The 21,816-nt window shown below is 44.4% G+C and overlaps 1 protein-coding gene across 1 annotated transcript in view; it reads right to left on the bottom strand.

Annotated features, from left to right (window-relative positions):
* LOC121288199 (nesprin-1-like) overlaps nucleotides 1–21,816 on the bottom strand; it is an 81,087-nt gene that overhangs the window by 43,538 nt on the left and 15,733 nt on the right. Inside the window, exons 7-17 of the mRNA XM_041206633.1 lie at nucleotides 18,040–18,204; nucleotides 17,175–17,492; nucleotides 15,617–15,772; nucleotides 12,771–12,941; nucleotides 11,309–11,635; nucleotides 9,096–9,248; nucleotides 8,350–8,517; nucleotides 6,617–6,793; nucleotides 5,727–5,873; nucleotides 4,038–4,163; nucleotides 811–987 (exon numbers count right to left, since the gene is read on the bottom strand). Of these exons, the coding sequence (XP_041062567.1) occupies nucleotides 811–987; nucleotides 4,038–4,163; nucleotides 5,727–5,873; nucleotides 6,617–6,793; nucleotides 8,350–8,517; nucleotides 9,096–9,248; nucleotides 11,309–11,635; nucleotides 12,771–12,941; nucleotides 15,617–15,772; nucleotides 17,175–17,492; nucleotides 18,040–18,204 (2,085 nt within the window). The remainder of the gene's footprint in view (nucleotides 1–810; nucleotides 988–4,037; nucleotides 4,164–5,726; nucleotides 5,874–6,616; nucleotides 6,794–8,349; nucleotides 8,518–9,095; nucleotides 9,249–11,308; nucleotides 11,636–12,770; nucleotides 12,942–15,616; nucleotides 15,773–17,174; nucleotides 17,493–18,039; nucleotides 18,205–21,816) is intronic.

Here is a 21,816-nt window from a genome sequence, read left to right as displayed (position 1 = left end):
CACGGGGCAAAAGGGCAACCAGCAAAGGTCTGAGAGGAAGCCACAGGTCCTTCTCTTTGGTGCAAAGTGAGTTTAGACAATGCAAACTTCAGAATGCGATGAGCCTGCTGGGCTTTAAAACTTAAGTGGAAGGGTACAACTTAGAAAATGGTAAAGACAGTCCTCAGCCATACAGAGTGCTCTTCAGACCCCATCTGGAGTATGGCGTTCAGCTATGGGCACCAGACCACAGGAAGAATACATTGGTCATGGGCGGGAAAGGGGCAGGCAATGCAGGTTCATCAGGACCATCGGCATAAAGGGTTAAATTATGAGGACAGGTTGCATCAACTTGGGTTTGTATTCCCTTGAGTTTAGAAGGTTTAGAAGGGGTGATCTAATCGGGAGGTGTTTAAAATCATTAAGGGATTTGATGGGGAAGGTGCAGAAGAACTATTTCCTCTAGTAAGGGAATCCAGAACAAGGGAGCATTCCCTTAAAAATTAGAGTCAGGTCATTCACTGGAGATCAAGAAGAGTAGTGGAAATATGGAACTCCTTCCCCTTAAATGCTGTGAATCATTGGTGGGGGGTGTGGGGGTGTCAATTGGAGTTTAAGATTGATAGCGACAATATTTTGTTAATTAAGGGTATTGAAGGATAAGGAGCAAAGGAGGGGGGAGTAAATGGGATTGAGGTACAGATTAGCTATGATTTTATTGAATATTTATATCATTCTGAAGTCAAGAGGCCAAATGGCCCATTCCTGTTTTTATGATCTGACAATCTCAGTGTTCTATACTTCTCTGTCAATACTGGGATTATTTCTTACCTGCACCTGGGCCAACTGCTTCTGTGCAATTTTCAGCTCCATTTCCGCAGGCCTCCTCTTTAGGCTTTGGAGCTGCTGCTCGGTGTCCAGGAAGTAAGCCACAAGCTCTGCCTTCTGTCGTTTTATTTCCTCCCAACCGAGGGCCAGCTCCTGTGACCTGACCAGGTGCTGCTCAATCTGAAACACAGCACAGCCTGGGTTCAGCTCACAGACAAACATTAGCTCACGAGGGCCGCACCATCATGCATCAGGAGAATGTCGAGAGACGGTGTTGGGTTGGTTGAGGTGCTCAGTGGGTAGCCCCCTTGCCTCTGAGTCAGAAGGTTGTGGGTTCAAGCTCCACGTCGAAGACTTGAGCACAAAATATAGGCCGACACTTCAAGTGCAGTACTGAGGGAGTGCTGTACTATCTAAGATGCTACCTTTCAAATGAGATGTTAAACTGAATCCTCATCTGCCCTTTCGGGTGGATAAGAAAGATCCCATATGGCACTATTCAGTGAATAGTAGAGGAGTTCTCCAGCGTCCTGGCCAATATTTATCTCTAAACAGGTTATCTGGTCATCATCACAATGCTGTTTGAGGGAAATTGCTGTGTGCAAATTGGCTGCCACATTTCCAACGTTACTATGGCAACACCAATTCAAAAGTGTTTCATTGGGTGTGGGACATCCTGAGGTCCTGAATGATATTATAATAAATGCAATCCTTCCAAATTTTCCCTATTTTTCTATTCCCTCTTTTCTGCTTTGCAAAATTTGGGGGGTAAAATTCAAAATTTTGTTTAGAAAAGGCTGCTCATCAAAGGTCTCAACAGGCAAAATTTTAGGAAAAAGAAAGACAGCTTTATGTGGTGGGAGATAAGAATCGCCAGGAAGGAACTGGTGACCTGCCTCAGCTGGAGCTAATTCACAATGGAGCAGTGTAATGTTTGGTGAGGAACCTGCTTAACCTGGATTTCGATGCGCTTCGAACCTGACTGGTTCAGCACTTGGACTTGACAGAGAGGAGTCTGTCGGGAAGAAGATAAACCATTGAAGATGAAGCCCTCACCCATCTCTCTAACCACCCATCAGTGCTTTAAAACCACTCCACCATTTGTGCCAGCTGGTACTTGGAGGAGATGTGAGCAATAACCTGCACAAACACCCGCCCAACACACAAATCATTATTCCAACCCTGTCTGAGCATCACACTACCAGCAAAGAGGCACAACTCATATTTCAAAATTAAACCTCATCAACCATCGTCTTTAAATGAGAACAATTTAGACGATTATCAGGCAAAGTAGATATGAATTTTGGGAGAACAGTGTTTGAAGTGAAGTCGAATTCTAGAAATTGCCCCAGGGTTTATTCCTTTTGCCTGTCTCATACTATAACAAGCAGAGATATACCGTACATTTTCCTCTTGACATTTTGGACGGGTGTTACACAGAATATTATGTTGAAATGGTCTGTGCCAGGGTTTATGCTCCATATGAATCTCCTCCCACCCTAATTCATCTCACTGCATCAGCATATCCTTCTATTCCTTTCTCTCTCATTTGTTTATCTAGGTTCTTCAGAAATGCATCTATGCCACTCCATGTGTCAATGAGTTCCACATTATTATCATTCTCTGAGTAGAGGTTTCTCCTTAATTCCTATTCAGATTTATTAGTGACCATCTTATATTTATAACTCGAGTTTTGGACTCCAGCACATTAGTAACCCAACAGTAGTCTGAACCTTATGATGCTCTATATCTATATCTGCAAGAACCTACGAAGCCTGACATTCTCCGTTATTCTGTGTGCTATCAAGACCCATAAATTATTATCCAGCTCAATGGTGAATAAAAGTCTCTGGGCAGAATGTTCTGTTCGGCTAGTGGGGGCAGGGGCCCGCTCGCGGACATGTAAAATGACGTGGGGTGACGTCAGGACCCTGCGTCATTTAGATTTTCACCCACCGACCTGTCAACGGCCTATTAAGGCCATTAGAAAACTAATAGCAACCATTAATGGACCTGCCCATCCAACCTTAAGGTTGGCAGGCTGGCCAGGAGCCCTGGCGGGGTTCTGAGAAAGCATGAAACCTCATCCACGGGCAGGATGAGGTTTCATGAGTAAGTTAAGGGTCTCAGAATATTTCAAAATAAAAGTTATGGACATGTCCCAACTCATGTGACTGCGAAAGGGGACATGGCAGGGAAATTTTTCTCTCAGTTTCATTTGAAGTCCTCATCCTGCCCATGGATGAGGTTTCAAGCTTTCTCAGAACCCCGCCAGGGCTCCCGGCCAGCCTGCCAACCTTAAGGTTGGATGGGCAGGTCCGTTAATGGTTTCTATTAGTTTTCTAATGGCCTTAATAGGCCGTTGACAGGTCGGTGGGTGAAAATCTAAATGACGCAGGGTCCTGACGTCACCCCACGTCATTTTACATGTCCGCGAGCGGGCCCCCGCCCCCACTAGCCGAACAGAACATTCTGCCCAGAGACTTTTATTCACCATTGAGCTGGATAATAATTTACGGGTCTTGAAGTTTCAAATCTGAGCTGGCCTCCCTGAGGCAGCAATTTGCCTAAGGAAGATCTGTGTGCTCTTTCATGCGTATGCGCGAATGAGTGCACTCCCAGCTCAGGGAATACACAGACACACACACACACACACACACACACACACACACACACACACACACACACACACACACACACACACACACACACACACACACACACACGGAGCACGTAGAGCTTCCTGGCAGATGTCACTTTGGGAAGGCCTTAATTGGCCCACCCATGTGAAATAGGGGTGCCAATCAGGAACTCGTCCACCTGCGCCCGCTCCCACAAATCCCCCCCGATGGGGAGAAAATGTTGGCCTCTGTGTATGCTCTGTTGTGCTTTTTATTCTCCCTCATGGCTAACTGAAAACCTTAAAGGTCATACTAAGCAAGAAATTAATTTAACTTTTAAGTATAAAAGATGATACATAAAACCTGAATTGTCAATTACTCTTTGTTAAGGGTATGAAAACTCAGAGGTTGATTACATCAGTAAGAACAAATATTTTGGTTCTGTAAATCGGGTTTTAAAAGTCCATAAAGATTGAAAGCTAAAGACCTTTTTAACCACTTATTTTGGTCTTGGGCTGAATAGTTTTGGGTGAGGAATAAATTGGCAATGGAATAGAATGTCTGGAGCAGGCAGGTCCAGGAGCCAAAGAAGTGAGACAGATGGATTACCGCTTGTTTGGTGTGTTGGATGTCTGCCGCTCCCTTCTTCACAGTGTCGTCAGATAAGTCACACATGGAGCAAAGCAGCTCCAGGTAAGTACTCGCCTGCTCCTGCAGAGCCCGATAGTGCTTCACCTGCAGCAAGGTGGAGCCTAGGGTTATTAGCAGTAACACCTTACATCATACAACACACATAACTTTCCATGTACAATACACTCACTGTGCTAACAATTTTAGTACATCCAAAAAACAAAAGACTGAGGTAGTATGCAGTGTAGACTATATCACAATTATTTCACAGAAGTGCAAGGTGAGTCATTTTGGAAGGAATTACAAGCAGAGGTAATATACACTAGAGGGTACAATTCTAAAGGGGCTGCAGGAGCAGAGAGACTTGGGAATATAAGTGCACAAATCATTGAAGGTGATAAGGCAGGTTGAGAAAGAGTTTAAAAAGGCATACAAGATCCTGGGCTTTATAAATACAGACAGAGCATAAAAACACAGATGTTATGATGAACCTTTGTAAAACACTGGTTCAGCTTCAACAGGAGCACTGTGTACCATTCTGTGCTTCACACTTTAGGAAGAGTGTGAAGATATTGGAGAGGGTGTAGCAAAGATTCACAAGGTGAAGGATTTTAGTTACATGGCTAGATTGCAGAAGCGAGGCTGTTCTACCTAGAGAAGTTTAAGAAGAGATTTAATAGAGGTGGTTAAGAGCATGAAGGGTCTAGACGGAGTGGTACTCAGAACTGGATACAATATACCACCTGATTAATGGAAGTTTACCATAACTTCCTTGCTATCAGAGCCTATACTTCTAGTTATAAAGCAAAAGATCCCATATCCTCTATCAACAGAATGTTCATGAATGACTTCATGAATATGCTGAAATGAAAAGAATTTTTTTCCAAAATTTTCTAAAAATTAGCTTAAAAGAGACACATTTACCATTGCCATGGGATATTCTTGACTTGTCTGGATAAATGCAGTTCAAACAATGACCATGAATCTCAGCATCATTCAGGACAAAGCAGCCTGCTTTACTGGCTGTCAATCTATCACCTTAAACATTAATTCCCTCCACCACTAGCGCACAGTGGGAGCAGTGCATTCTCCCTGCAGGATACACAGCAGCAACCTTACAAGGCTTCTTCGGCAGTAACTTCCAAACCTGTGACCTTTGCCACCTCGAAGGACAAGGGCAGCAGGTGCATGGGAACACCACCGCCTGCAAGTTCCCCTCCAGGTCACACACCATTCTCACTTGGACATATATCGCTGTTCCCTCACTGTTGATGGGTCAAAATCCTGGCAGCATTATGGGAACACCTACATCACATGGACAGCAGCGCTTCCAGGAGAAAGCCCGTCACCACCATCTCAAGGACAATTAGGGCTCAGCAATAAATGTCAGCCTTGCCAGTGATGCTAACATCTCACAAGTGGATTTTAATAAAGGTAAGCTCTCAGCACTTACAGATGGAGATACCCTAGCGTTCACACAAGCAGTTCCCACAAAATATACAAGGATTCATAAATGTCACCCTTGATGCTACATTTGAATGTAACCTGTGCAAAAGGCTTCAGAAACCTGGATGCGGCATCACTCCAGAGGTGATGCAGGTCCATGGTAGATAACTCTACCCCTTCGGGAATGCTGTCAGGGTTTGGCTCAGGCGCTTGCGCTGTTACCTGTTTGAGTGATTTTTGTGGGCTGATAGGCGGTCGAGCTTGGGGCTCCAGTTCATGCTGCACGGACTGGAGCCAGGCTTGGCATTGCTGCAGCGTGTCCTGGTGGCTGACGTGCTTCTGCAGCTCACGTTCCAGACTCTGGTACAGCTGGGGCAAAACAGGTCAGACAGAGACATAGAGTTAGCAACCTGCAGGCTTAGTTAACATGAACTAGGTGTAGTTCAGAGCTCGCTGTACACCTTTCAACAACAATGGCCACAATGGGGCATTCTTCTTCTGCAAAGCCACATCGGAAACAGGGCAAAAGATTTGACAGGCCATTTCTCTGGGCCTCCCTCCCACAACCAAGGGTGGGGAGAGGGTGGAATGCTAAGCACTGCTCAGGAACAGTCATTCATATTACATTTAAAGGAGGCAGCTGCAATGGTAAAGAAGCTCCTACCTCATGGAACCGCTGGATGGAAGCCTATCAAGTAGCAGTGCTGAGGACCAAAACAAAAACAGAATTTGAAGAAGTGCTGAGGACCAACCTGCCCTGTGACCAGCCTCGCTCAGACTGCAGGGCACGAGAAGGGACTGGCCCCAGGATGGTGCAAGCACCCCTTGCATCTGAATAGTTCCAGCTGCTTGGTGCCCTCATTATCTTGCTTGGCAACTCAAACCTGGCTCAATGCCATTGGGCCTTTCAGGTATCTTATTCAAATAATGCAGGTTTCAGAAGTTCAACAGGAGGCAAGAATGTCATTCTGACAGAGCAAGGTGCAGAGTTAGACTTTCAATTTGCCCACCAGGTTAAGAAACTGCCTGGTTTACGTCTCCATGTAAAATCTACCCGCCAGAGGCAGGAGGCAAGAACAAGTACACTTGTGAGTTTGGGGATTGTTCCTTACTCTCTGAGCTGTGCTACAGATGGCAGAATAACTGTCCCGAATTCCCTGCAGGTGACCTTGGATCTGATGCTTAAACTTCCCTTGAAGCTCCTCCGTGCAGTTGGCAATCAGGTTGTCCCCCTTGCTTCTCAGACTTGCTAAGGCATGTTCGAAACCAGCTATCTCCTCCATGATTGGCTGTTAGGAGAGAAAAAACCGGGTCAGTTCGAGTCATCCTACAGACATCGTGCTCAGTGTGACAATAACTGAGGAGCTACTTGGAACATGGGAGCAGGAGGCCATTCAGCCCCTTCAGCCTGTTCTGCCATTCAGTTAGATCATGCCTTTACTCCCTACCTGCATTGGTTCCTTAACACATTTGCCTAACAAAAATGCATCAATCACAATTCTGAAATTTTCAATTGATCCTCAGCCTTACCAGCCTTTTGAGGGTGAAAGTTCCAGATTTCCACTTTCCTTTGTGTGAAGAAGTGTTTCCTGACATCTCCCTGAACGGCCTAGCTTTCATTTTAAAGTTGTGCTCAGTTGGTCTGGACTCCTCCACCTGAGGAAACAACTTTTCTCCAATTACCCTACAAACTCCTTTAATCATCCTGAACACTTAAATACATCATCCTTTCATCTTCTATACAAGTTAAGTCTACACAACCTGCCCTTTTCAGTCTGGTATCATTCCAGTGAACCTGAACAATTTGCCAACCAATCAGCACTCTTTTCTCCTATAGTATAAATTATTATGATGGTTTGAAATTTGGCATTTTTGCATTTGTCCTGATGAGTGCAAAGATGAAAAACTTCAGCAAGATGTCTCTCTTTTCAACAATGTTGGAGTTCTGTACGACCAAACGACTGTTTGATTAAAGGAACTGATAAGATAGAGAGAGATAGAGAGGTAGAGGGAGATGGAGCGAGAGAGAGACAGAGAGACAGAGAGAGACAGGGAGAGACAGGGAGAGACAGGGAGAGACAGGGAGAGACAGGGAGAGACAGGGAGAGACAGGGAGAGACAGGGAGAGACAGGGAGAGAGAGAGAGAGAGACAGAGAGATAAAGAGCTAGAGAGGCAGGAAGATACAGAGACAGAGAGACAGACAGCGAGACAGACAGCGAGACAGACAGCGAGACAGACAGCGAGACAGACAGCGAGACAGACAGAGAAACAGACAGAGAAACAGACAGAGAAACAGACAGAGAAACAGACAGAGAAACAGACAGAGAAACAGACAGGCAAAAGAAGATACATAGATAGAAAAATAGACAGAAGGAGAGACAGGGAGAGATAGATGTATGAATAGATAGGTAGACACACAGACAGACAGATACCATTCCCTCTGGTGTGAGTCCAGAACAAAGGGGCATGACCTTAAAATTTGAGCCATGCCATCCAGGATTGATGTTAGAAAGCACTTCTTCATTCAAAGAGTCACAAAATCTGGAATTCTCTTCCCCCAAAAGGTTGTGGATGCGCAGGAGCAAATGGAGCTTCCCAGAATGAGATCAATAGAGTTTTTGGGTTAGGGTATTAAGGGATATGGAACAAAGGCAGGTACAGTGGATTGAGGTACAGGCCATCCATGATCCAACTGAATGGCGGAACTGGGTCAAGCGGCTGAATGATCGACACGCATTCCAATGTTCCTGTGTGCACCCAGTGCGGAGGAATACCCACACAATCTTGATCTCGAGAGTTTCCTAATAAAAGCAATTTGCATAAAATGTAAGGTTGTTCTGCACCTTGTGTCTTGCCAGGTTCTGGGTTGCCATCTCCAGGTTGGTGCTTTGGGTGGTGTCAGGAGCCACCAGTCTGGTGGAGATCTGTAGCAGCCATTTCTCTACCTCCTGTAGGTTACTGTTATAATCCTCATGCTCCCTCACTGTCTCTTCCAAATTCTGCATGCACACCTTGAAAAGAAAGAGCAGCAACAAATTAACTATTCTGCTTGCAGGAGCCCAGTAACAGTCAGTGATTTTTTCCTCAAATGCATTCCTGGGATGTGAATGTTGTGAGGCCGCCACTTTTGCCTATCTCTTGCTGCCCCGAGAAGATGGTGATACAACTGAGGGCATTGTTAGCCACTTCAGAGGGCAGTTAAGAGTCAACCACATCGGTATGGAGTGGAGTCTCATATACTCCCAGAAAAATTTCCTGTATGGTAATCAATCCATCAGTTCTGTTTGTATTTAGTTTGGGAACGCCTCCTGCTGTCCATACCCTGGGCTCTTACCCTGAAGCTTGGTTCCTTACCATACCCGGGGGCCCTTATTCTGACCCTTAGTCACTTATCCAGATTCAGGATCCTTACCCTGACTCTTTTTCCCTTAACTTGATCGTGGGGCCCAGCACCTACTCTGCGGCCCATTGCCTGATCCTGGAGCTCTCACCCTGCCCCCAAGGCATGTACCCTCATTGTGGGTACTTATCCTGACCCTGGGGCCCATACCCTCACTGTGGGCACTTACCCAGACCTTGAGGCCCTTACCATTACTGTGGAGCACAGCTCCTGGTAATCTGACAGCAGCCTCTTCAGATTGTCATTGACGGCAGGGTCGTGAATGAGCTCGAAGACAGCCTCACCCTTCTCAATCACCAACTTAATTCCCGGTTCATGGGACACAATCGTTTGCTGAATGGCCTGAGACAAACAGAAGAAGTTAGGTCTGTGCATTATACAGTCAGCAACTCCGCAACACTCGTGTTTTAAAATGAATTATCATCAATTGGAGACTGCAAAATGAGAACAATTTCAATGATTATAGGGCAAAGTAGATAGAAAGTGAAGTGAAGTAGAACACGAGAAAGTAGCCTAGGGTTTATTTCTTTTACCTGTCTTGGGCTATAACAGGCTCAGGCTAAGATACTTCATACATTTGGACAGGTGAACCTTGTACATCCTGAATTTCTTTAGCTGCGACGCTGACACTCATGCTTTAGGCTGTCTAGGCACTAAACTCTGGAATTCCCTCCCTGTCTGTCCATTGCTCTATCCTTCGTTAAGATGCTTCTTCAAACCTATCTCTCTGACCAAGCTTTTGGTGACCTGTCCTAAGATCTCCTCATGTGATTTGATGTCAAACATTGCCTGTCAGTGCTCCTGGCTTTGTGATGTTTTGCTTACATTAAAGGTGCTATATAAGTGCAAGTTGCTGTTGTTCGGTCCTATCACCTCTTTCCCTTGCACTCAGATCCAATTGAAGTAAAAGAATGAATACACTACTGTTACTATGAAATGCATGGAAATATGAAAGCTTGACACCCCAGCATGATAGGAGGTCTAGGCTACAATTTGCTGTTGCGTGTCCTACATTACAAAAGTGACTGCACTCCAAAAGTACTTCATTGGCTGGAAAACGCTTTGAAACTTCTGGAGGTCATGAAGGGCTACTTAAATATAAACCTTTCACCATACAGTAATTCTGGTTATTTTTATAAAGCCAGTTTCTCAGATTGGGTGACTGCTTTGTGGTACACTTATGTTCAATCCTCAAGTATTTTATTTATTCATTCACAGGATATGGGCTTCACTGGCTGGGCCAGTATTTATGACCCATCCTTAGTTGCCCTTGAGAAGGTGGTGGTGAGCTGCCTTCTTGAACCGCTGCAATCCATGTGGTGTAGGTACACCCACAGTGCTGTTAGGAAGGGAGATCCAGGATTTTGACCAGCGACAGTGAAGGAAGAGCAATATATTTCCAAGTCAGAGTGGTGAGTGACTTGGAGGGGAACTTCCAGGTGGTGGTGTTCCCATCTATCTGCTGCCCTTGTCCTTCTAGGTGGTAGTGGTCATGGGTTTGGAAGGTGCTGCCTAAGGAGCCTTGGCGAATTTCTGCAGTGCACCTTGTTACTGCTGCTACTGTGCGTTGGTGGTGGAGGGAGTGCATGTTTGTCGATGTGGTGCCAATCAAGTGGACTGCTTTGTCCTGGACAGTGTCCAGCTTCTTCAGTATTGTAGCTCACCACCACCTTCTTATGGGCAACTAGGGATGGGCAATAAATGCTGGGCCAGCCAGCGAAGCCCACAGCCTGTGAATGAATAAAAAAAAATGGAGCTGCACTCATCCAGGCAAGTGGGGAGTATTCAGTCACATTCCTGACCCTGAGTAAGTATGACCCTGAGCTTCCTGTCACTTCGTTCCCACTCTGACCTTTCTGTTCTTGGCCTGCTATAGTGTTCCAATGAAGCTCAACGCAAGTTCAAGGGACAGCGCTTCATCTTTCAACTCGACGATCAACACGGAGTTGAACCATTTTAGATCATAGCCTCTGCCTCCATTTTGTTCCTTTTTGTATTTTGCTGGTTCAGTTTTTTTTTGTTTCTTTATTCCTTCGTTTTGCATTCGGACGGCTGATATCCAGCCATTCACACCTCATTTGAACATGTCTTTTGTTTCTTTACTATTCTCTTTGCCACTCCCTTTAGCTTTTGTTCCATGAAACCTTTTGTCCAGCACTCCACCCTTTTGCAGACCCTCCTTTTTGTTCCTCCTTCCCCCCCACCCCTGACCGCCCCTGTTTGCTTGCTCAAAACCTATTAAATTTCTATCTTTGCTCAGTTCTGATGAGAGGCCATCAACCTGAAACATTAACTCTGTTTCCTCTCTCCACAATGCTGCATAACCTGCTGAGCATTTTCTGATTTTATTTCAGATTTCCGGCAGTATTTGGCTTTTGCATTATTTTCTCAGTTTCCTTTACCTTGTACTTAGCTAGCTGGGCCTTCTTTTCAAACAGTTCCACTTTTGGATCCACCGGGATCTGTAAGATGGCCTGATACTCTGCCAGCCACTTGGTTTGGCTCTGGTACTTATCTAAGAACTCCTTGGTGAGGTACAGACATTTCTCCAGGTTGCCGCGCTCCCTCCTGATGGAGCTGGTCAACTCATTCAATTGGCCAATATGACCATCCATTGACTCCCGCAGACTCTGAGCTTCCGGCCCCTCAAGATACTCAATAGCCTTCTCGCTCTTCTCAAGAATCATCTTCAGCAAGCTGTTCCCCATGTCAATGTCATTGTGCAGGCCCTAAAAATGAAAACAGTGTCTCTGAAAAGGAAAGGCTATGGCAAGAGGCCAAGTCTGTCCGCAATGTTAGTCAGGAAACCTCCAGGTTTATGGTCAGCTCCACTTTAAGGGTTTTCATACGCCTTTTCTTTACTAATCATCTAAAAGATCCCATGGTGCTTTGGGGCTGGCCAAAGTTAAGTGATTGGTCTCACAGCTTCTTGTGGACTTTAATAAAGCCAAGAAGACAGACTGGACTGGAAATTATGTCCAGTGTATTCAGGCTGCAGAACATGCACCACATGAACCTCGCAGCCCAGTATCAATCCCAAAATAATTTCCCAGTGCCCCATTCTCTCCTCGCCTCCTTCGCCATTGCCGCATTCTCTTCCCACTGCCCCATTTCAATCCAAAAACTGATCCCAACGCCCATTTTTCTCCACATCATAGGAACACAGGAGTAGGAGTACGCCACACGGCCCCTCAAGCCTGCTCTGCCATTTAACTAGATCATGGCTGATCTTTGCCTCAATGCCATCTTCCCACACTATCCCTGTATCCCTTAAAGTCACCCTCTGACTGAAGAAATTCCTCCTTATCTCCATCCTAAATGGCCTATCCCTTAATCGGGGACTGTGTCCCCTGGTCCTAGACCCCCCAAACAGGGGACACATCCTTGCTACATCTACCCAATCACATCTCATTCTTCTAAACTCGAGGGAATATAGGTCCAATCACTTCAATCTTTCCTCATAATCCTGTATCCATCCCAAAGCTAATCCTACTGCCCCACTCTCTCCTCAGCCATCAGTCGCAAAAACTTATCCCACTGCCCTGCTCACTCCTCATAAACCTGTATCAATCCCAGAACTAATCTTAATATCCTCTTCTTCCCCATAGTTCAGTAGCAATCTCAAAATTAATCCCACTGTCCCACTCTCTCCTCATAGCCATTAACCCCAAAACTAATCCCATTACCCCACTTTTTCCTGACAACATTTTAAATTCCCGATATGTGCTCATATTATGTACAGCTTTGGGAGCACTGATGTGCTAGATCCAGCTTGCTATAGATACACATGTAGATTTATGCACAAGTCTTTAACTCTTGAAATGAAGAAACCCAGCTGTGTGCACGCATTTCCTTTTCTCTTACCTCAAACTTTTTAATTTTGATTTCCATGGCGATTTTGTCCACCACACTCAAAGCCACAGCCATGTTTTTAAAGTTCTTCTGCGCAGCCCTGAGCCAGTCGGTATAGGTGCTCAGCGCTGAGCCAGCTTCTTCCAAGGCTCTCAGCTCCTCTCTCAGCAACTTCGTTTGGTCCTATGAGAAATAGATTGCTCGGTGTGGGATGTGACATTCACCCATAACATTCAGGAGGCTGATATATCAGAACAGCGACACAGCAATATCAACCCGCCTGTCAAGAAGCTATTAATGTATATATTATCGGAAAATATTTTTCTTTTAAAATAGAGATTTAGTCTGTGGGTGTGTCTTAATTGGATTAAAGCCAGCCAGCTTTGATGTGTATTAGTTTTGAGATTTGAGATAGCATGCATTTGCATTTTTTGAACAGAGCATTCAAGAAGTGGGGTGAAAACTACCACCTCGCTCGCAGATACCAAGCAATATGTTTACATTAGAGATAAAATTGGTACTATGAAAGGGGTTTTATTGTTGAAAGTGGAGTTCAAAAAGGCTGGTGATACAATGAGAATTTACATTCAATGAGCGGTGCTAGGTATAACTTCAGCAGTTTTGTGTGTGCAAGCAGAGGCAATGTGATATCAAAGCAGCTGTGAGCCTACCACTGTCTCCACAGGAACCAAAGTGAAAAGAACCTAGTTTTGAATTTGTAAGGTGAAAGTGCTTCACCTGGTGTCTGGTTAAGTCTATGGGGTGCTGTTGCCTTAATAGAGATGAGTTTGGGAGCTTGTTAAAAGTTATGATCGTAGTAATTTGTAGCTGTGTGTATATATATTTTAACCTGTGTAAATTAATAAAATGTTTCATTTAGGTTAATGTAAAACCTCGAGAACTGGTGGTCTGATACCCGAATTTAGGGTTACATCTCAAACATAACACTTTAAACAACTGTCATAACCTATAATTTTAAGCTTCCCTCTGGGATTTTTAAATAACTCAGCTTTTACCAACTGCTCGGTTATAACACCACCTCTGCTAATCCCTATTGTTATAACAAGGCTCAGTGGGTGACATTCTCACCTCTGAGTCCGAGGCTCCTGGCTTCAAGTCCCACTTTAACACAGAATCCCGGCTGACTCACTCAGAGGGAGTGCTGCACTGTTAGGGGTGCCATGTTTCAGATGAGATGTCAAACTGATGCCCTGTCTGCCTTCACAGGTTGACATAAAAGATCCCAAGATTCTATTTTGAAGAGGAGGGGGGGGTCTCCCCAGTATCCTGGCCATTAATTAGCCCTCAACCAACAGCTAAAAACAGATGATCTGGCCATTACCACATTGCTGTTTGTGGGGCCTGATGGTGTGCAAATCCCTACTTTTCAACACCGGCTACAATTCAAAAGTACTTCATTGGTTTTGAAGCGCTTTTGGAATGCCCTGAGATTATGTAAGGTGCTATATATAAATGTAAGTTCTTTCTGTCATAAGCACTTTACAGTAAATATTCTTATACTGTTAAGTGAAAAATCAAAAATCGTTACTGGCATTTGGACATCAAAATGGAAAGATCTTTGCAGCAACATGAAAGCTGAACTTTCTCTCCCTGCTCGAACCAGAAGTAATCCCAATGCAGTGAATCAGAGTGCCACAGGGACCCAATCCTCCAGTCAGGCTGGAGTTAAGTATTGCAGGCCTACACTGGGCACTCTGGTCTGTGCCGTGAGGGAACAGTTCAGTCAGAGCAGGTAGGCCCTATGAGAGGGGAATATTTGTCAGAGAATAGGGCAGTTTCCATAGTCCCATGGTGAGCTTCTAAATCCACACACATGTACTAGAATGCCAATGGGTTTCATGTTGACTTAAAGGAACCACCTCTTGTGAATGAGTTTTGAAGAGAGTTGGAAGCTCCCAGCTTTGGTCCCCCTCATATTTGTTCCCCCAATCTTGGCTCCACTGCAGCATTTAATCCCCACTTTAGCTTTACTCCTTCTGGATTTGATTGCCTCTAGATTTGGAACACTCGGCAGAGTCATCTCTCGGGCTGTTGTGTCACATATCTGTCCATGGATGATCCAGAGCAGAGATTGAATCAGAGAATCCTCCAGTACATAAACAGCACACCTAGCCCCTCATGTCTGTACCGCTATCTTCTCCATACGAACCAAACAGTCTCATCCACTCTCCTGCTCGCTCCTCATGCCATTAAATATTCTACTCAGCCTCATTCCACTTCCTCCTCAATCTCCATACACACTAATATCCCTAGTAGTCTGATCCCACTCTCTTGCTGACTCCATGCGCTTTAATGTCCCATTCAGTCTAATCCCACTCTCTCACTTCTCCCTTTAATATTCCTCGTTCTCAAGCAACTAATTCCCTTTTAAAAGAATTTATGGGCTGTGTTGCATTACTTTTGTGCCAGGGAATTCCACGTTCTAATCGCCCTTGGTGTAAAGGAGCATTTTTTCTTCCCTCCCCTTTAATTCTTTTATCACAGCCCTAAATGCTTTCCCTCTTAATACCATCTGTCTGACCAGTGCGAACAGCTTGTCACGATTTACTGCGCTATAATCCTTCACAATATTCAGGTCACCCTTTACCTTTCTCATCACTAGCGGAGAAAAATAACCATAACTATAAGTCCTCACCCCTGCAATATCCCAGGGAACGGACCGCACTGACTGAATAGCACTGTTTTGACAAAGGTACAGTGATGACTGAAAGGGCACCACGTTTGAAAGAATACAAAGCCTCCAAGTGCACATGGGAAATTCTGCTGAAAGGTCGAGCACCTAGAGACCAGTAGCCAGTTTAGCACAGATCTTGATTTTTGAGCTGTTGGTTCCATACCGCCACATGAAGCAGAATGCCCTGGTATCGGGCTGCAAGATGGGTAGCTTGACTTCCCACGCTGCTGTTGATGTGACTCTCCTCCAGGACTTGATGGGCTAGCAAACCGACGCTCTCCACTTCGTCCTTCCGAGCAAGGATTTCTTCATTCCATTTCTAATAAGGCAGAAGGGAAAATGAATGTCATTTAAATCTAACTAATAAGGTACTTTTAAAAATGTATTCTTTCATGGGGTGTGGGAGTTGCTGGCAATGGCAGCATTTGTTGCCCACCTCTAATTGCCCTTGAACTGAATGGCTCGCTAGGCCATTTCAGAGGGCAGTTGAGAGTCAGGCACATTGCTGTGGGTCTGGAGGCCATACCTGGTAAGGAGGGCAGATTTCCTTCCCTAAAGGAGTAATAATGTGACTGATTACAGAAAGGGGAACCAAACATAACTTGTGGTAGTTGAACCATTGTACTAAGTGCAGAACTATCTCCCAATGGTTAGTTGGTACCTTCTTTTTATCTCTCACTGAAAACCTCAGGTACCAAAGCTCTGCTATATAAGAAAACTCAGCTGGGATGGATTTTTTTTAAAAAGTGAAACTTCCAATTGTGATAGCCTTAGTGACAGAGTCAGAGAGGAGATCTCCATGGAAATTCTGCTTAGGGGAGGCTGATTATCAGCAGAAAATATGGGTGGTGGTGTATATGCAACATAACCCAGAAACTAACATAATTTGTACCAAATAATTAAGAAGGGTTAAAAAGGAAAAAAATGGAATGCTGATCTTTATTTCCAGGGTCTTGGAATATAAAGGGGTGGAGAATGTGCTTGTTATATAAAGATTCCGTTAGTCCCTATTTAGAGTACTGCACTCAGTTCTAGGCATTGCACATCAGGGGCATACACTGACCTAGGAATGGGTGCAATGCAGATTCACCAGGACGATACCGTGGGTGAAAGGATTAAATTATGAGCACAGGTTGCATGGACTAGGTTTGTATTCCATTAAGTATAGAGTATTAAGGGATCATTAAATTGAGGTGTTTTGGATGGTTAAAGAATTTGGTAGGGCAGATAGAAAGAAACAGTTTCCTCTGATGCGGGAGTCCAGAGCCAGCTGAATATAACCATCAAATGCAAGCTGGACCATTCAGGCTGATGTCAGGAAGCACTGCTTCGGACAAAGGGTAGTGGAAATCTGGAACTTTCGCCCTCAAAAACTGTTGAGGGTAGGTCAGTTGAAAATTGCAAAGCATGTGATTGATATATTTTTGTTAGTTAAGGGTATTACGGATATGGAACCAAGGCGGTTAAATGGGGTTAAAATTTAACTGAACAATGGAACTGACTAGAAGGGCTGAATAGCTACTCTTGTTCCCAAGTCCAACAGCCAATGTTATTTCAACCTCAGATAAAACCTTTGTCGAGTGTGATGTTTACATGGGTTGGATAAGTCAGTCAGGCAAGCTTTAGTCATGATGCAGCAACACAAGGAATGGATTGATGGAATAAGTCCCAGTCAGCAGCACTGCAGAGCAATGTGATGCTGCTGCTTACACTGAACACACCTGTAACTGTTGAAGCTGAGTCTCCTTAGTGCCTCGGTCAGACTTTCTCCCTGTCCGGAGGTTGACCTTGCTCTCAAGGTCAGAGAGCCACGTGTCCACCTGCTGGAACATCTTCTCCAGCCGCCTCAGCATGTTCAGGGTGGCATTGATCCTCTCCTTTGACTCGGTAAGCCTCCGCTGGTACAGGTGCCAGTCTCTTTGAGCAGATTCAAGGATGCGATCCTCCATGTATGTAGACCCAGACAGGGTCATCTTTTCCTGGCTCTTAAGGACAGCGCTCATTAAAGTCTGGCCCTCGGAGCAGTGCCTCTCCAAGTCCTGTGGAACAATATGATCATATTGGACTCAATTAATACAATGTAAGGCAGCTCCTTGGAATATATTCATGAAATGAACTGCATAATCTACATTTAATTGTCTTTAAGATCAGGCTTGGGTCAGTGGGAGCATTCTTGCCTCTGGTTCAGAAGCTTATGGGTTAAAACCCCACTCCAGGAACCTCACCCTAACCTAGGCTTCAGTGCAGGGCTGAGTGGGCACAGAGCACTGTCAAAGATACCATCTCTCAGGTGAGATATTAACCTGAGGCCCATTCTGCCCTCTCACATGGAATGAAACATCCCATCGGCCTATTTTGAAGATGAGCAGGGGAGTTCTCCTGGTTAATATTTGTCTCTCAGCTAATATCACTAAAACAGGTGATCTGGTCATTTATTTTAACTCTCCTCATGGTGTGTGCAATGTTGCTAAAATGTTTTCTACATTATAACAGTGCCTGCCACTTCAAAAAATGCACATCAGTGACTGTGAATTGCTTTGGAATGTCCTGAGGTTGCGAATGGTGCCAAAGGAAGTTTCTTATTACCTCTAGCGCTCGGAGTGTACTTTCAAGGGTGTCAACGTCATTCCCAAGGTGCGAACAGCAGCAGAGCTTCTCCTTCTCCTGTTCTAGCCACTCCTCAAATGATTTCAGTCCATGCTGGTACTCTTGGTGGAGCTGAACCAGTTCCTCAGCCTTCCGGGTGCCCTCCTGGAAACCAAAGGAAACGGTTTCACATCTGCATAAACAGCAGAACTATTCCCTGGGTGTCATTTTCTGAGCACACAATAGGGATGACCAGTTAAGTTGTAGGCTCAACAAAGCACCAAATGAGTCGTGTTGAAAATGGAGGGGTAGCAGCTGATGATGGAGCCAGCATTTACCCTTAAACAGAACTCTCACGAAGCTCTAATATTTTTCATAATATTATTGTGGTTTATTGGGAAGTAGGTTTATGGGGGTGAATGTAGATGGTTCTGTCTATGTGATTTAATTAAATTAGAGTCAGATAGGCTGCAAGCCTGAAATTATCAAAAGAAGTTAGGGGTAAAAGGCATTTGAAATGCTAATACATGAATGAGATCTTAGTATGTAGGGTTTGGAGGAAATTTGCATTTTTTGATAAGTGAAAGGGTTGTTTGGATTTCAAAGGGATGGTAGGAAGTTTACAACTAACAAGATAAATAGGACAAGGTTATTATGGCTTGAATTTTTCCCGCATCAGGCGGGAGCGGGCAGGGGCAGTCAGGGAGTTGGACGCTGCCTGCTATCGGCTCCGCACCGCAATTTCACTAGGGCAGGCCAATTAAGGCCTGCCCTGCGTGGATTGTGAGTGGTAGCACACTACCTGTGCAGGCAGGAGAGGGGGTTGGGGGGTGGAGAGAAGGGAGAGTTGGGTCTAGTGTGCAGTTCATGCATGTACACAAAACAGCGTTTCAATCTCCCTGAGGCATGGAGCTGCCTCAGGGAGGTTAAAGTGTTTTTTGAAAAAATTAATAAATGCAATAAAAATTCAGTGAAACATGTCCCCTTCATGACTGTGTCACATGAGGTGGGACATGTTTTTAATTTCAAAAGAAAGTTTTTATTTAATTTGTCATAGCTTTAGGAAACTTCATCCCGCTTGTGAATGAGGTTTCCTAAAGAATGTAAAAGCTGATTGGCCTTTTCGTCTCCCGCCAACATAAACTTCAATTTAATTACCTTGTTAATGGCCTTAATAAGCCTTTCAATTATTGGCGGGCACACAGTCGACTCCGGTGCTCGCCCGCCAAATGGTGCGCAGTGACGTCAGGACGCACACCCAACTTCACCATTCATCATTTTACATTCCAGCATGTCAGGTGAGCGACCACACACCGAAGGTAAAATTCTGGCCTATGTTTATTTTTCCCAAAAGGTACTGACCATATTGGCAACGTGAAAGATTTTTATATTATGGGAAATCAAAGTTCCAAAGATATATAGAACAATGGAACTTACAGATTAAAGAGAGAGAAACATATATAAAGAAGGAAGGAAGGTGATGTTCGGGGGCCATATAAGAACTAACATGGGTGTGTAAAACAGCCTCAGGGAAAGCCTCTAGCCATGTTTTGAAAAGTCTGCTGTGTCCAGTAACTAAAGTTGGAGTAAAGCCTTTAGAATTCCACTGTCAAGTGGGTGCTGTGGTAAATTTGCTGGCTTGCTATTTAAATTTAAAATCTATTTTGGGCTGTTGCCTTAAAGGGGGTGTGTAGTTGTGAGTCAGTTTAATTAGGAATTTTGGGATTTGTTATATTAGGTAACTATAATCTTATGTATGCACTTGAAATCTTTTATTTTGTTAATAAATGTTTTAGTTATTTTTTTAAAATCTCTAATGTGTGGGCTCTTTACTTCTGAATTCAGTGCCCAAATCTTCTCATAATAAATACAAATTGCAAAACCATTGTGATAGCGTGACCAAGTTTCCCTTGTGGATTTGGTCTGCCTGGCACACTTCACCTGCCACATGATAACAGGAGGGACAGCCAAGTGTATGATTATAGTCATCTCCTATAAATAGGATAGGCCAGGAACAGGAGTAGGCTGTTCAGCTATTCAAACCTGTTCTGCTAGCCAATCAGAACATGACTGATCTGTACGTCAACTCCATTTACCAGCTTTGGTTGCATATCATTTGATATCCTTACCCAATGAAAATCTATTTCAGTTTTGAAAGTTTCAATTGAACCTAAACATCAACAGTTTTGGGAGGATAGAATGCCACGACCATTTGTATGAAGAAGTACTTCCTGGCATCACCCCTGAACCATGCAGCTCTTCATTTAAGGTTATGCCTCCTTGTTCTGGGCTCCCCTACCAGAGAAAATCATTTTTCTCTCTCTCTCTACCCAACGAACTCTGTAATCATCTTAAATTCCTTAATCATATCAACTCCTTACTCTTCTATCATCAGGGAATACAAGCCTAGTCTATGAAACCTATCCTCATAATTTAATCCCTTGTTGTATCTGCATTCCACCCTGTCCAAGGCCAACATATTCTTCCTAAGGTGTGATTCTCAGAACTGAATGCGGTACTCTAAATGGTTGTAACCAGAGCTCTGAACGGCTGTAACATAACTTCCACCCTTTTGTATTCCAGCTGTCTTGAGAGAAAGGCCAATCCCATCTGATTATTTTTGTACCTCTCCACTAGCTATTAGTAATTTCTATATATGGACCCATAAATCACTCCGTTCCTCCACAGTTCCTAGCATCTGACCATCTAGAAAGTATTCTGATTTATCTTTCTTAGATCAGAAGAGAATGACCTCACACTTCCCCACATTGAACTCCATTGCCATGGTTTTGCCCAATCACTTCATCTATCAACAACGGAGGTCTTGTGGGGTGGTGGTAGTGTCACTACCCCTGGGCCAGAGGCTCAAAGCTCAAGCCCCACGCTAGAAGTTGCTGGTCACAGAAGGAACATTCATGGCGTGGTTCAATGGACAAATAAACAGCTGAGAATCCTTCCACCACCTCCCTGCTAGTCTCCAAAGAGAATAAAGTGTGCGAAGGTATGCAAAATAAAAAAATCTATCAATGCCCCCTTGTAAATCTCTGCTCCCACCTGTACTATTTAATATGCCACCTATGTTATGAGACAGGCCTCCTGCATGCAGCCTGTGTCATTCATGTCACCCATTATACCATATACCATACATGTATCTCCATCAGCAGGCATTAGACAACTTTAGATTGCACTAACAGAATATGGTGCACAATGACAAAAATAAATAGATGCTTGTGTTAGCTGTGGTTCAGCTAGTAGCAGTCTCTCCTCTGAGTCAGAAGTTTTAAGTCCCACTCCCAGAGATTTAAGTTCAAAATCTAGGCTGGCACTCCAGTGCAATACCTGGGCCAGGATTTGCGGGCTGTGCCACAGTGGATGCAGCGAGCCAGCCACATGTCCATTGACTTCGGCAGGACCAGAAGGTACCGCCAGTGGACGGGGCCAGAAAATCGCACCCTGGGGGAGCACTGCACTGTCACAGTTGCTATCTTTAGGATGAGGTATCAAACCATTGTCCTTACTGCTGAATCACGTGGGTGTAAAAGACACCATGGCACTATTTCAAAGAAAAGCACAGGAGATCACCCTAGTGTCCTGGCCAATACTTAATGTTTGAGCAACATTACTAATGACCATCACACTGGCGTTTCTGGGATCATGCTGTGCACAATTCAGTAGTCATGTTTCCTACATTACAACAGTGATTATGCTTCAAATAGTGCTTCAGTGCACTTTGGGATGCTCCGAGATTCTGAATGGTGCTATAAAACTAAATTTTTC

This window comes from Carcharodon carcharias, chromosome 2 (assembly GCF_017639515.1).
Source record: "Carcharodon carcharias isolate sCarCar2 chromosome 2, sCarCar2.pri, whole genome shotgun sequence".
In the NCBI taxonomy this organism is placed as follows: domain Eukaryota; kingdom Metazoa; phylum Chordata; class Chondrichthyes; order Lamniformes; family Lamnidae; genus Carcharodon; species Carcharodon carcharias.
This window is presented reverse-complemented; position numbering and strand designations above follow the sequence as displayed.